The sequence below is a fragment of the Mytilus californianus genome, unplaced genomic scaffold (genome assembly GCF_021869535.1).
Source record: "Mytilus californianus isolate M0D057914Y unplaced genomic scaffold, xbMytCali1.0.p SCAF_1, whole genome shotgun sequence".
Classification (NCBI taxonomy): Eukaryota; Metazoa; Mollusca; class Bivalvia; order Mytilida; family Mytilidae; genus Mytilus; species Mytilus californianus.
In genome coordinates this window covers 40,789,170-40,805,747 of record NW_026262581.1, presented here as the reverse complement: position 1 = coordinate 40,805,747, position 16,578 = coordinate 40,789,170, and the positions used below count along the sequence as shown (strand labels likewise).

The following is a 16,578-nucleotide window of genomic DNA, read 5'->3' as shown; positions in this document are numbered from 1 at the left end:
TGGTATTTAACCTTATGGTCAAATTTCAAAAAGATCCATTCACTTAAACTAAAGTTAGAGTGCGAAAACCAATATGTATTCGGACGACGACGCCGGACGACGACGACGACGACGACGACGACGCCAACGTCATACCAATATACGACCACAAAATTTTTTTGCGGTCGTATAAAAATGGAAATTACATCATAAAGGTATTAAAATAGAAAATGACATCATAGTCATGGCTAAAAATAAACAAAATCCTTAATCAGCATCAGCAACATTTTATAGTAATATCTAAAAATAAAATTCCTTTGTAACCATAAAAGCCCATTTAAATACATCATAACAGATATTAAAATAGAAAATGACATCATAGTCATGGCTAAACATAGCAAAAACCTTAATCAGCATCATTTAACAGTAATATCTAAAAATAAAAATTTCTTTGCAACCATAAAAGTAAAATAGAAAATGACATCATAATCATAGCTAAAAATAAACAAAAAATTTTTTTATTGGCAAATTTTAAATGGAGTTTATTATACTAAAACAATAAATTTGCAACCATAAACATGATAAAACCCCATTTAAACACATCATAAAAGTATTAAATAATTCAACTACATCATAAGGCTATAAAAATAGAAAATGACTTCATAGTCAAGGCTAAAGGTAAACAAAAAACCTTCATCAGCAAAATTTTATATTGGCAAATTTCCAATGAAGTTTATTACACTAAAATTGTTGGCAAATTTCCAATGCATTTATTAACAATAAAGTTATTGGCAAATTTCCAATTTACATAATTTAAAAGCAGTGTAGATGAGATATTTAAATGAGTTTGAATTACCAACCTTACACTGCTTTTAAATAATGTTCTTTACTCAATTATTTGTCTATTAAAATGGAAACCCTTGTTTTTTAACCTTTTTTCCCCTTATTCCTTAAACATTAGAGCACACTAAAAAAATCCTTATTTTCGACCAATATTTGGCCCCTTATTCATAAATGTTTGAGCAATTAACCCCAAAACTCAATTCCTACTTTCTCTTCGTGATAAAAAATAACTAACTTAAAATGGAAATTTAAAAAAAAAAAAAAAGGAAAAAAAAAAATTACCCCTTTTTTGACCCCCGCCCCCCTTATGATTCATCACCCCCACCCCCCTTTCCCCCAAACCAAGCTCAATAACAGCCTTGCCTTTGTGGTATGGTACCTTGTAATACAATTTTAGAGAAATCCATACACTTGAACACAAGTTATTGTCTAGAAACTAAAAAATGCTTATTTTAAACCCCTTTTTAGGCCCCTTATTACTAAACGTTTTGGGCAATTACCACAACACTCAATTCCAGCTTTCCCTTTGTGAAATGGAACCTTGTAGTAAAATTTCAGAAAGATCCATACACTTAAACACAAGTTATTGTCATGAAACTAGAAAAATGCTTGTTTTTTGCCCCCTTTTGGCCCCTTATTCCTAAAATTTTGAGGCAATTAACCCCAAAATCAATCCCAGCGTTGACCCTTTGTGATATGGAATCTTGTGGTACAATGTCAAAGAGATCCATATGCTAACACACAAGTTATGTCTGGAAGTTACAAAAATGCTTATTTTCGGCCCCTTTTTGGCCCCTAATTCCTTAACTGTTGGTACCATAACCCCCAAAATCAATCCCCACCTTCCTATTGTGGTATTGAACCTTATGGTAAAATTTCATAGAGATCCATTCACTTAAACTAAAGTTAGAGTGCGAAAACCATTGTGTATTCGGACGACGACGCCGGACGACGACGACGACGCCAACGTCATACCAATATACGACCTCAAAATTTTTTTGCGGTCGTATAAAAACAGACCAAAAAAAAACTGATTATTTGCCTGAATTTTTTAAGTCCAAGGACCATAACTCTTCATAAAATCATCAGACCAGAAAAAAATTTGAAGTTAATCTGTAACTGGTCATGATAAAACTATATAATAAATATCAAAACAATATCTTTAAGCATGAAGAAAAAAAGTGTGGAAAACTAATTTGCTGGACTGACGGATGGACAGACAGACGGTTGGAGTGCAAACCTTATAAGTATTGTGTATAAGTTTCATAACATTTGGTTAAGGCAAACTTGAGTTGGAGAACAGAAACCAATTTGTAAAGGGACACAACTCTAAAACGGTAAAAGTGACACCACCAAAATTCAAACTTGATCTGTGTTTTGTGGTAATAAGCATTGTGTATAAGATTCATAACATTTGGTTGAGGCAAACTGAAGATAAAAAACGGTTCATTTGTAAAGGGGCATAACTCTAGAAAGGTAAAAGTGATGTCACCCAAATTCAAACTTGATCTGTGTTTTGTGATAATAAGCATTGTGAATATGTTTCATAAAATTTGATCGAGGCAAACTCAAGTTAGAGAACAGAAACCAATTTTGAGATGTACGGATGGACGGACATACAGATGGACAAGGGTAAAACTTAATGTCCCCTCAGCTACGGCAGGGGCATAAAAACCATAACAAACTGGAGATATTAATTAATAGGAATAATGAAAATGTCAGCTTACGATAACACTGTACAGTAGGATCTCCCCAGTAATTATCTTCACAAGAGGCACAATCTCTTCCTCCTCTTCCCTGTACACACTCACATTGACCATCAAACTACAAAGCAAATTTAGCACTTGATAAATCAATATTACAAGTTTAATCAATGTCTGAGTCGGACATTGGTCCACTTTTTTTTATGAAATAGGATTATAACATTTTAATTGATATGTACTGCAGACTCATAAAGGGCTGTGACTCTCGTTCAAAAAAAAGCTTGGAGAAATCTTATATTAGGGCTATTCCATTAAAATGTATGTGGGAGGGTAGGAAGGGAAGTTTAATTATTGAATGTGGGTCATGGGTCTTTTTTCAGTATGCGTCTATTACCATTATGCAAAATTATCTAAAAAATGGTTCTTGGTTGTAGGGATATTTTGAAAGTCCCTTCCTACCCTCCCACATACATTTTAATGAAATAGCCCTTCATGTACCTGATTGCATTCTATTCCAGTAGATCCAGGCAAATCACAGCCACATGAAGAGCAACCCATTTGACTTGTTATATTCCAGAAACCAGGAGCACAGGAATCACATTTTTGTCCAATGACATTTGGTAGACAAGGACATTGTCCTGTTACTCTATCACAGTCTCCACCATTTGGATCTGTTCCATATGGATCACAAATACATTCTGAAAATCAAAATTACAAATACTAACAAAGGGATACATCTATCTTGCAGAAAAATTAAAAAAATAAAACAATATGATGGGCCCTGCAATATCAAGAAATCCTTATTTGTAGTTATTGAGAAAAGAAATGAGTTTCTTATATGAGAATCAATGTGAAAAACATGAGACAATTATCCAAACAGGAAGAAAAGGGTCGCACAGTATAACTTACAATATGAACCTTGATATCAAATATCAAGAAGCTCTTATTTGTAATTGTTGAGAAAAATGTGACAGAAATGTGTTAGTGACCCAGGTGCTTATGTTCTATGGTTTAAAATGAGTATATATGTGCTAAAATGCCATTCTAACGCAATTAATGTCTGTTTTGAGGTAGATGAAAGAAGATATTATTGGTATCTTGAAAATAATACTAAAGTCTGAATAAATCATGTTAAAGCCACAGGGGGGGAAAATCATGAAAAGTAAACCATACCAAATTATTTTTATCTAATTCTCAACATTATAATACATGTATATGCTTACGTTTACAATTCTGGCTTGATGCATCACCATAGTAACCAGGACTACACTGTTCACAGTTGAATCCTTCAGTATTAAACAAGCACTTGAGACATTCACCTGATGAGGTGTCACAACTTCCAGCAATATTTGGATCAATATTATTATTACAGATACATGGTTCACATGTACCATTCACATCCTTTGGATTTCCAAAGTAGTTGTCTGTACATGTATCACAGTTTGGTCCTAAAAATAACATGTAATCAATGAGTCAATCTATCACCACTACAGTATGACTTCAAGATTTCCGTCAATTATTTGGATAAGTTGCAAAGTACTCAAAATATACTGTTATGAGTGATGAGTTTTGTCAGTTACATGTCAAAAGCCAGGTCTTTATCTGTTAATATCCGAGTTTCCTCTTCAAATAAACTGACAGCCATGAAATTGTATGAAAATAAAAGAAATTATTCTTAAGACTTAGCAATATTCAAATTTTGAATCCCTTCAGCTTTAGATACTGATGAAATCTTTCAAAACTATTAAATATTTACTAAATCTGCAATAATTGTATTATCAACAAGACATTACAGGAAATGATTAATTACAGTGAATGCTTGATTGGTAAGATGATTATCATAAAAGTAAAATTATATGATAACCATAAAGTAATTAGGAGATTTTTGAACAAAGAGTATTATACCTTTGAAACCTGGATAACAGTTACAGACTACTGTCTGCAGTCTTGGATCTTCATAGCAGGAATCAGCATGCTGTACATCACTAGTTGGTCCTCCAGGACACAAACAAGGTCTGCATGGTATGCGATAATTTATACGGGGATCACCATAGTACCCATCCAAACACCTTTATAAATTATTTAACACATATATATCTCATATACATTGCAAACTGTACTAAATTAAAGTCATAACTTAATAATTGGTTCAGAGCTGATATTTGGCTCAAATGATGATGCATGGAATTACTGTTTCCCAAAAAGTCTTATTGTCGAGACTTTTCTTATTATTTTTGTGTCGAAATAAAAAATGCATGGAATCAAACTGATCAAATTTAGCTGCATTTTCACCTGATAAAGGAATTTTCAAGGTTTGAATGGTCTTTTTTTAACTTTTTTTCCTAAAGCAATCTCTTTCTATTCATAGAGAAGACAAGAGGTGTAATTACTTTACAAAACTGATACCCCTAGCTATAGGTGTGGCACATATATTAACAAAATAATGTTAAAGCACTGTTAATAACATACATTGAGAAGATACTTGGTTACACACCCCATGCAATATAAGTAGTATGTCAGTGTTCTCCCCAGGATTTTTGGATAGCACCAGGGTAACGCGTGTGGACTTCTTGGTGAAATATTTCATGCAATCAGTTGTGTCGCGTCACGTCGCTTAGCTCTAGTTACTGTAGTTTTTATGTCTCTTGTTTTGTTTTAACACTGTGGTACTGTGTTATGTAGACATTGATTCAGAAAATTATTGGTAAAAAAGAAGTAAATAAAAAAAACAGTTTGTATACTTTAATATTTTTTTAAAATAAATAAATTATGATTCATAATAGAATATTCATCTGAATTTAAAGTAATTAAATCTTTTATAAAATCCAAAATCAATAAAAATAAAATATCATTCAAAAGAGAACAAAAATGTTCAATTTAAAAAACTTTCTAGTTTCTAGAAAAAAAGTTGTTGTATGTGAAAGGATTCCTGTCATAAGAAGATATAAAAAATTAACAAGAACAATTGCAAATATTGTTTTATTATTTGAACCAGTTTCTATCTTAGATTTTAATAAAAACAAATTTTTCATAAATTTTAGAACATTTTGCCATAGATTTCATGTAAATATTAACCTTTCTTGTCTTTGGTGGTAATCAAACATAGATACAGACTTAATACTGCCCTAAAATCTAAATCTTTATTTGTCATGAACCATTTAAAAAGAATTCCTAAATCTATAAATTTATCTTTGGTCTATAGATCTATATGTAACCATATTCAATGTCAACAACTAAGTCTCCCTATTTTCCCGCCTAAATGACAGGAAGTAGATATAAATAGATTTAACATGTGCTTATGGATAAAATTTGCAAAATTACTTCTGTTATTCATTAATTATGGATATAGATATCCAGTTTGAAGGTACAGTCATGCATTTTATTTATAAAATATAATAGATTGCAATTAATTGTAAATAAACTTGAATATTCTACGTGAACTAACTGGGTCACATGATATGTACAGACAGTTTGAAACCCGACTTTCATGCAATAACAATGTCATAATTAAAGATAATATTGGCCATGGTTTAATCAGAGACATATAATACTATAATATAAGAATTGGGAAATGTATAGTTGTCCATTATACGTAATGAGCCACCATTATGATGTACAAAAACTGTTTCTATCGGGTCAAGACACTGTTTGTGTACAAAGTATTTGCCGACTTGTCACAGGTCAGTGCTTGGGTGGAGAGTGAAGCCATAAAATAGTTATCTGTGATCATAAAGTTATGAACTCTTAATTATATAATATAAGAATTGGGAAATGTATAGTTGTCCATTATACGTAATGAGCCACCATTATGATGTACAAAAAATGTTTCTATCGGGTCAAGACACTGTTTGTGTACAAAGTATTTGCCGACTTGTCACAGGTCAGTGCTTGGGTGGAGAGTGAAGCCATAAAATAGTTATCTGTGATCATAAAGTTATGAACTCTTAATTATATAATATAAGAATTGGGAAATGTATAGTTGTCCATTATACGTAATGAGCCACCATTATGATGTACAAAAAATGTTTCTATCGGGTCAAGACACTGTTTGTGTACAAAGTATTTGCCGACTTGTCACAGGTCAGTGCTTGGGTGGAGAGTGGAGCCATAAAATAGTTATCTGTGATCATAAAGTTATGAACTCTTAATTAAAACACAAAAGAATCATGTAACAAGTGTTAATTACATCGATTAAATCCAATCAACAAGGTTAACCTCATAAGGTAAATCGATCACGTGGTGTAAACAATATGTGTTGAACTGGTTTGAACTGGTCAAATTTCACCTGGAATTTTATACCGCACGGAAAAGATTTAACAAGTGGTTTAAAACTTTACCGATTTACGATTTTTTAACTGAAAATTTTAGCACCACGGAGAACAATTATACATCGCGGTAAGAACGATACCACCACGGTAAAAAATTATACATCGCGGGCCCGCGGTCCTTTAAGGGCCTGGGGAGAACACTGGTATGTTAGATGCCTAGCATACACCATAAAGTAATCCTGTCCACAGAATAATTTGTTTAATTTCCTATATTAGCTTTAAATTCAAATAATTAAGACTTTTGCAGTGACTATAAACCCTAGATACTATGTTATAAGAGTATTGTTGACGATGGTTAATTTGATTGCAGACCACTGACAATTACCTATTTTCCTGAGAATGTACAGGCACACTGTTTCAATATGAATACTGGGCAGTAATCAATCTTTTTTTGTTATTTAAACTGTTTAAGTGATTTGCAATTAATTCTGGCAAAGTATGAGTTTGTCAAAATAGTTTTAAAATTGATCATTTAAGTATTTGAATGAAAATTCACTTTTTTTTTTATACAAGTATAAAAGTATGCACAAATGTAAAATTCCATGATGCATTCAAAATCTTTCAAAGTGAATCAATAGTTTATTCTGGTTACCTTTATTAATAAGTACTCTCAACAATGCTCAAGTATGTACATGATTGGGGAAAAAATTAATATAAATGATACATGAGAAATATAAATTTTTAAAAATGGAAATAAATTTTCTGATCAATGTTTATTGCAATTGTTGTTAATCATTGAATTTCCATACTTCAAAAGATGAACCGAAAGTAGTAAACAGATCATAATTTGACTTATTCATTTAAGGGAAGTTAAAACAGGAATTTAAAACTGTCAAGTTGGCTTAATTTTTTAGGCTTCAATCCTGTAGTGATCCAAAATGTTTTGTCTGGTTGAAGAAAACCATTTGTTATATCATAAATTGTGTTCAATGTGTTAAAGTTGAAACTCTTCTAAAATTTGAAAGGAAATAAAGCTGAGCTATGAATAATGTTTATTAATGAAGTCATACTTATCACACTGGTCACCAGCAGTGTAATCATTACAATTATCACATCTGCCAGTTAAATCATCACAAGTATCTGCATTTCCATTACATTGGCATGGTCGGCAGCGGGGGAATCCCCAATATCCTGCCTGACACTGGTCACATATCTTGTTCCCAACATAACTGATGCAATTACACTGACCAGTCCTGGCATCACAGAATTTATCTACAGCACCATATTCATGACAGTTGCAAGCTGTATTAAAAAGAAAGATTTCAGAAAAAGATTTAGTGATGAAAGTTATTCCAACTCATGATTAAAAAAACTTTTTTGAACAATTCTTAATTAAAAGGACAAGAGTGCACACAATGAAATGTTCCACATTCTTTGCTGATCATGATTGAATCCATGGTGAAAGTCTTAAACATCAAGGTATAACACAGAAAAATCTTCATCAATGGTCCATGAAAATACAGATAAGGTAAGCCTGGTTAGGTGACCCATGTCAGAAGGACTTGCACACCTTTCAATCATTCTACACACTACATAGTGTTGACGATTAACCTACAGTATCTGATAATGATCATGGATTGTTGTTTAACATCCAGTGGCAAATATTACATATTAGGATGAGAACATGTTTATGTGATATCAATATGGATCTTGCCTTGTACTAGACCAACATGCTTAGCCTGCTTTGAATTAAAATGAATTGCACTTCTACTTCCCTTAATGTTGAAGGTCTGTAACAAGATTGAGGAAAAACTGAGCTGGTTGTCAAGGTTATGACTAGAACTATAAATTTAAGACCTTTGACCTAGAAAATCTCTCTTCGACGGGACATAAGCTACAAGTTTACAAATATTGACAAAATTGTTCAGATTGAATTGAACTGACATAGTTTTGATCTGTTCCATTTCACATTTTATCTCGAAAATTCATGTTGACTAAATCACATTCAGCATCCTTAAGAAAGCTTAAATTAAGTATCAAAGTTAGATGAATATTGACACAGATGATACTATTTATGAGAAATTGCAGTTAAATAGTTGCTTTTACTATTACTTACGTTTGCATCCATCTGGTCCAAAATCATATGTACCAGGAGCACACTTGTTACATCTGCGACCAACAACATTAGGTTTACATCTACACTGACCACCAGCATATTCACATTCACTACTTAAAGATCCCATTGGATCACACTGACACTCTAAAATTAAAATAAACAATATTTGTAGAGACTAGAATAAATTCCTCAAGTTATAAATTTGATTATCAAAATCAAATGTCATCGCATTGATTGAAAGAATGATTTCTTGAAAGATATTTTTTCTCATTATTATTGCTTTGTTCCTCCTTTGTTTTTTCTGTGACCTCAAATTACCACTATGTTACTGGTTCTTCTTACCCTTTTTACACCATAAAGCTCTGTGAAAATAATACATATATAAAAAGAAGGAAATATGTCCACTTGCGATATATATCTTTCTTAATATACAAAGAATTATTTTCATAGGGTAAGGGTTCAATGAAGTAATTTTCAAACTGGACACAATTGTATGGTGAATTAGTTTGATTTGGGCAAAATTCAGTTTAAAAGGGTATCTGCCCAAACTCCAGTTTAAAAGGGTATCTAAGTTGTTTTCAGAGAAGTTTTTTTTAAAGATTTTAAGATAAATATAATCTTTACATACCAAGAGCTTTCTGATGAATAATGGAAGAAATACTGAAAGTAAGCTGTCTACAGAAGTCCTGGAGTTCTGGCTGGTAGACTGACAATTGAGATTCACGGCATCGGTAACGAATAAATTCATTTTTCATGTATTCTGGATAACCAATACCATGAAATATTGGAATGCTATCAATGTTTGGAGTCAAAACAATCTGCAATCACAAACAATGCTTTTAATGACAATTATAACAATATAACTTAGTATCCAGTATATCAAAACAAACAAGTATCCAAAAGAGGAAACCTGGAAAATTTGTTGAATTCTAAAGATATTTTTTTTTTTGGAGTAAAAATACAAATCCTTGCACTCCTAGGCCTGTACACCATTTGAGATAGGATCATGGAAATTTTGTGTAATTAATATTATAAGAATTGTGTTGAATGGCAACAGAAACTTAAAAATAAAAATGTGTGTAGGTTTGTATAAAATAGTAATTTTTACTTTTTTTATATGTATAAACCACCATTTAGAAGAACTCTTCAATATTGAATAGCACAAAAAGTGTACTTTTCTATGTCACAGCTTCCATTCAGGTTTTAATATTTCCATAACATTCGAGATTTTCATAACTGTAAATCTGTGTTATAAATTGATGATCATATGATTTTTTTTTTATGTCTGACAGCAAAAACATTTCGAGTTGTCAGCATTTAGGGGCAATTTTAACTGTCAAACCATTCATCCAAAGTAGGATGCAATCAACTGATAACTCGGTGACGGAATTATGATTTAATTTTCTCTGCCTTATATTCTGGTTTGAAGACATAACTTAAAACCACATTTTCAGATTATTTGGCCAGCAGGGACAATACAATTTATAAAGGTTTATGAGGAACACTGTGTCTTCCCTGCAATATGAACATCAAATAACACCATTGATGATGACACACTCATAACACATACAAACAATAAAATGCTCCGCAGGGCGCAGCTTGATACGACCGCAGAGGTCGAACCCTGAACAGTTGGGGCAAGTATGGACACAACATTCAAGCTTGATACAGCTTTGCATTTGGATTGTGATTAAATATTTGACACAGCATAGGTTTCTAACACAGAATGAATGTGTCTAAGAACTTAAAAATTTTAAATTGGACATTCACCTATTATGGTCCAATATCCAAAATCTAAATACATGGTTGGATTCAGCATATCCTAAGAATTCAATTTTTGATGAAATCAAACAAAGTTTAATTTTGGACCCTTTTGACCTCAATGTGGACAAAGTTGATAACAGGGCCCAAAAATCAAAAATCTAAATACATGTTTAGATTCAGCATATCAAAGAACCCCATATATTCAATTTTTGTTGAAATCAAACAAAGTTTAATTTTGGACCCCGATTTGGACCAACTTGAAAACTGGGCCAGAGCTCCAGATAAGAATTCACAAATTGAGGTTTTTACCCACCATTTTTTATTTAATTGAGTGAAATAGTATTTCAATTGCATTATTAATTCCAATTCACCCCTCAAGCAAATATCAAATTGGGTTTTTCACCACCAAGCTCCTTAACGTATTGGGATTTTTCATCAACACAATATTGAATTTAGGCATGTTATAATCACATTCTATCAAACAGAGATGTTCATCCATCTTATTAATAAAATATGTTTCTTTTAAATGTGATAGCTATTTTATTTGGTTTATACACTGACGAGCAATTGTATGTTTAATCTGTGTCCGGTTTCAACACAGTTTTGTATTTTCCATAACTTATATTTACTGGTGGCACTAATAGGACAGTACCTAATTACCGTTCTAGAGCACATATGATCACCATTCAGTGTATTTGGGGTAGGTGTGGCTAATAGTTTTCAGATTTTTATGTAATATTTGTGAACATTAAGTGATGTAAGATAGTGTTGCCAGTCCCTATCACCTGTTTTCCAGACCTACTTAAAAAAATATAAGTATCTCCCAGATTTAAGATCCTTGACCAGGTTTATAGGGTGGTTAAATGACTGAGACCACATTCAATTTACAAATAATTCTGCAACATCAAATAAATAAATGACAATGGTGTACTGCACTTGCCAATATAAGTCAACTACATGTATCTTAGGCATACAGAACTATAGACCAAAAACAAAGAAAGTGGCAAGCTACATTTACATTAAAACTAATATGTGTGTTCACTCATCAAATCTGGGTTTACTTGTCCCTTATTAGAACTTTTGGTTTCCGATGCTGACTTCATATAAGTGAACTGTTCCAACTGATTTAGCTCTGACGAGTTCTAACCCTAATCTCGTTAAGACTCGCAAACACGCCATTGTAATAACACTAGCTGGGTCCTGTTTTCATCAAAATTCCTCAGCTCTCAAAAAGAAGCTAAAAACATGCTTCTATTCAATATTTTTACCGGAAATCTACTTTCGTTTTAATTCATTGCTAAGTGTAATGTTTAATCCCGAGCAATACGAAAAGAATTATGACGAAATGACTAACGCTAATTGGATAAAGACAGAGAAGATCGAAATGTTTTCATCACCACGTGTACCTTGAAGCAACGGAAAATTTCAACAGGGACCCTTTCAACGCTCTATTTTTAGAACGAAAGGACATTTCCGATTTTCAATATTACAAAAATAGATTTACGCGACGACTATGTAATAGATAAGGGTAAATAGCGCACACGATAGCGACTAAAAGCGTTAAGAACTCATGGTTTTGACAAATTATTGGGTTTTCCTTTGCATGAATTGGGTTTTAGAACGCTGCAATGGGCACTTGCATTGGGTTTTCAATTATTTTTATTGCGTGATCACGCAAATACGCAGCTTATCTGGAGCTCTGCTGGGCCCATAATCAAAAATCTAAATACATGTTTAGATTCAGCATATCAAAGAACCCTAAGAATTCAATTTTTGTTAAAATCAAACTAAGTTTAATTTTGGACCCTTTGTACCTTAATGTAGACCAATTTGAAAACGGAACCAAAAATTAAGAATCTAAATACACGGTTAGATTTGGCATATCAAAGAACCCCAATAATTCAATTTTTGATGAAATCAAACAAAGTTTAATTTTGGACCCTTTGGACCTCAATGTGGACCAATTTAAAAATGGGGCCCAAAATCCAAAAACTAAATACACGGTTAGATTCAGCATATTAAAGAACCCCAAGAATTCAAGAATAAAACCCCATTGAAATTGGTCAAGAAATAAGCAATTTATACGAAGTATCTTCTTTTGCACAATACTGTGCAATCAAATATTTCTTGCTATTGCGCAATACTGTACAATTGACAATTTCTTGCTATTGCGCAATATTGTGCTATTGGATATTTCTTGCTATTGCGCAATACTGTGCAATTGAAGATTTCTTGCTATTGCCCAATACTGTGCAATTGAAGATTTCTTGCTATTGTGCAATACTGTGCAATTGAAAATTTCTTGCTATTGCACAATACTTATTATATAATCATTTACACATACTGTTTGGTGTGTATCTCCTACTATATCATTATTGTTTGCTTTTAAATATAAATCAGAAATAACCAACTTAAAATGGAAAATTTTAAAAGAAAAAAAAAATGAAAAAAAGAAAAAAAATGAAACCCCCCCCCCCCCCAAATTTTTTGAACCCCCTTATGATTCATCACCCCCAAACTCAATTCCAGCCTTCCCTTTTTGGTATGGTACCTTGAAGTACAATTTCAGAGAGATCCATACACTTGAACACAAGTAATTGTCTGGAAACTAGAAAAATGTGTTTTTTGGCCCCTTTTTGGCCCCAAATTCCTAAACGTTTAGGGCAATTACCCCCAAACTCAAACCCAGCTTTCCCTTTGTGATATGGAACCTTGTAGTACAATTTCAGAAAGATCCATACACTAACACACAAGTTATTGTCCTGAAACTAGAAAAATGCTTGTTTTTTGCCCCTTTTTGGCCTCTTATTCCTAAAATATTGAGGCAATTACCCTTATCATCAATCCCAGCCTTCCCTTTGTGGTATGGTACCTTGCAGTACAATTTCAGAGAGATCCATATACTTGAACACAAGTTATTGTCTGGAAACTAGAAAAATGCTTATTTTTGGCCCCTTTTTGGCCCCCAATTCCTAAACGTTTTGGCAATTACCCCCAAACTCAATTCCAGCTTTCCCTTTGTGATATGGAACCTTGTAGTACAATATCAGAAAGATCCATACACTTACACACAAGTTCTTGTCATGAAACTAGAAAAATGCTTGTTTTTTGCCCCTTTTTTGGCCCCTAAATCCTTAAATTTTGAGGCAATTACCCCCAAAATCAATCCCAGCATTCCTTTTGTGATATGGAACCTTGTGGTACAATGTCAGAGAGATCCATACACTAACACACAAGTTATGTCTGGAAGTTACAAAAATGCTTATTTTTGGCCCCTAATTCCTTTACTGTTGGTACCATAACCCCCAAAATCAATCCCAACCTTCCTTTTGTGGTATTGAACCTTGTGGTAAAATTTCATAGAGATCCATTCGCTTAAACTAAAGTTAGAGTGCGAAAACCAATGTGTCTTCGGACGACGACGACGACGAAGCCAACGTCATACCAATATACGACCACAAAAATTTTTTTGCGGTCGTATAAAAACACAAGTTTTGGTAGACATATAAAATCTTCATTAAATTCTATAAACTGTTGACAATAGATAAGTCCTGCATGTATGCAATTTTGATAGTACATGTATAATGCAAATGTTATCAATATAAGTCTCGACTCCAAAAAAGACAAAATACTTACAGAATCAATCAGTGTAGTAGCATCAGGTGTAGCCTGGTTAGTCTTGTAACTATTGAATTTAATTCTTATCTTATATTCTCTCTCTGGCTCTAAACAAGCTGCTGGACTGACTACTGAATATCTACTACCTGAAAATATATGCATAATTGTCAAGCAAAAACTTAAATTTCTACACATCCTAACTAAGAAAGAAAATTTTGAAACCATTAAATTCCAGTTAAATGATTCTCATAAATATATAATCCATAGTTAGATCAACAATATGTATACATGAATTTCCCTTTAGGAATCTAATTTAAATTGAAAATTTATAATAATCGGTATGATTCAATGTTCATCAGCTTGACATTATCTGTTTTTAAATTAGCACACCAATAATGTTAATTATCCTTAAACTGAATTATTGTGAGTGTTCTTTTTCTAGGATGCCAAAAAGTTAATCCCACCACTTCGAATGAAATTCACCTTTTTTTTTTTTGTTGTTGGCTGAAGCCATGTCAGATTTTGTATCAAGGACTTTTCTTTTGTATTTTTATTATTAAGTCTTTTATAATTAACATAGTAATATTCTTCTAAATTTGTAAGTTAGCAATCAGGTTTTAAAAGGGTTTTTATGATTGGACCAAATTATGTCTCATTAGCAATCATGCCACATCTCCTTGTTTTTATACTAAGTTAGAATTTACCAGGTTGTAACACTGTAGTTTTTTTGTCATCTGCAGGTCTGTGATTTGCACATGGTCCTGTCTGATCAACTGTCTGTGAGCGAATAACATCAACTTTAATGTCTTCCCACATTTCTGGCATCTGCAATTAATAGAAATATCATGTCAATATCAGAATACAAAATTTCAAAATATGACACTATGACAATAACATACTGTGGGAATATGGCTGATTAATATGTGTATATGAAATGATTTATTTTATAAAGTTAACTAGTCATTTACAAATTTAATTATTGATTTTTGTGTCAAATTTTTCATTTTTAGCATCTTGAACCCATGTTGGAAAGTAGTTGAGATCATCAGATGTCACTCTTTAAGAGAACCTCAAACATATCATTTGACCAAAATTAGGCAGCTGATAGTCATTCATATGATTTATAATCATTTTTCATTGATTTTAAGGGAAATTTCTATTTTCAGGAACAATAAAGCCTATGTTTTTAGGTGGTAAGGACATCAACCACAATCTGTAAAGAGGATCATATATGTGTATTTAACTTAAGGTTATTCACATGATTCTTTTTACAATTTTTACATTGATGTGCAGTATTCCAGCTACCCAAGTTCCAGCTACTGAATTGTACACAATAGAACTTACAATGCAATTTTCCATATATTTCCATGGGCATAACTTTTTTAATAAACTGCTTCGCTGAGCGCAGCTAGATACGCCCGCAGAGGTCCTACCCTGAACAGTTGGGACAAAAATGGACACAATATTCAAGCTTGATTCAGGTCCAAATTTGGATTGTAATTAAATATTTGACATATTATAGGTTTCTGAATAAATGTAGTCAAAGATCTTGAAATTGGTTATATGAATTGAATTTATATTCAATTAAAGATTTCTTGCTGTTGTGCAATACTTAGTAAATCTGTTGTCAGACTATAAACAAATAAAGTTCAATTAATTCTCAATGTCATATTAGAAATTTATGAAAATAAAAAGGGAGCTTACATCAATAGATATAAACAATTCACCAAAGTTTCATGAGAATTGGTGACAGAATTTTTGAGTTATTGTCCGAAAACTGGAAAATCACCCCTTTTTTTAATGAATAAAACCCCATAACTCAGAAATGTAAAATGTAAAATTTATAAAATTCTAAAGGGAGCTTACATCAATACATACAAACAATTCCCCAAAGTTTCATTAGAATTGCTGAAAGCATTTTTGAGTTTTTGTCCAAAAACTGGAAAATCCCCCCTTTTTTCATGAATAAAACCCTGCAACTCGGAAACGTAAAATCTAAAATTTATAAAAATTGAAAGGGAGCTCATGTCAATAGATATAAACAATTCACCACAATTTCTTGCAAGTTGGTGAAAGTATTCTTGAATTATTGTCCAAAAACTGGAAAATCCCCCTTTTTTTAATGAATAAAACCCCATAACTCGGAAACGTAAAATCTTAATTTTATTAAAAACGAAAGGGAGCTCACGTCAATAGATATAAACAATTCACCAAAGTTTTATGCAAATTGGTTAAAGCATTTTTGAGTTAATGTCCGACATGTTGACGACGGACAGACGGACGGACA

General features: G+C 32.4%; 1 protein-coding gene across 1 annotated transcript in view; it reads right to left on the bottom strand.

Moving 5' to 3' along the window:
• LOC127701576 (laminin subunit beta-1-like) overlaps positions 1-16,578 on the bottom strand; it is a 119,284-nt gene that overhangs the window by 39,653 nt on the left and 63,053 nt on the right. The window contains exons 12-20 of the mRNA XM_052205543.1: positions 14,996-15,116; positions 14,310-14,437; positions 9,538-9,727; positions 8,910-9,053; positions 7,864-8,095; positions 4,431-4,594; positions 3,749-3,973; positions 3,024-3,223; positions 2,550-2,646 (exon numbers count right to left, since the gene is read on the bottom strand). Of these exons, the coding sequence (XP_052061503.1) occupies positions 2,550-2,646; positions 3,024-3,223; positions 3,749-3,973; positions 4,431-4,594; positions 7,864-8,095; positions 8,910-9,053; positions 9,538-9,727; positions 14,310-14,437; positions 14,996-15,116 (1,501 nt within the window). The remainder of the gene's footprint in view (positions 1-2,549; positions 2,647-3,023; positions 3,224-3,748; positions 3,974-4,430; positions 4,595-7,863; positions 8,096-8,909; positions 9,054-9,537; positions 9,728-14,309; positions 14,438-14,995; positions 15,117-16,578) is intronic.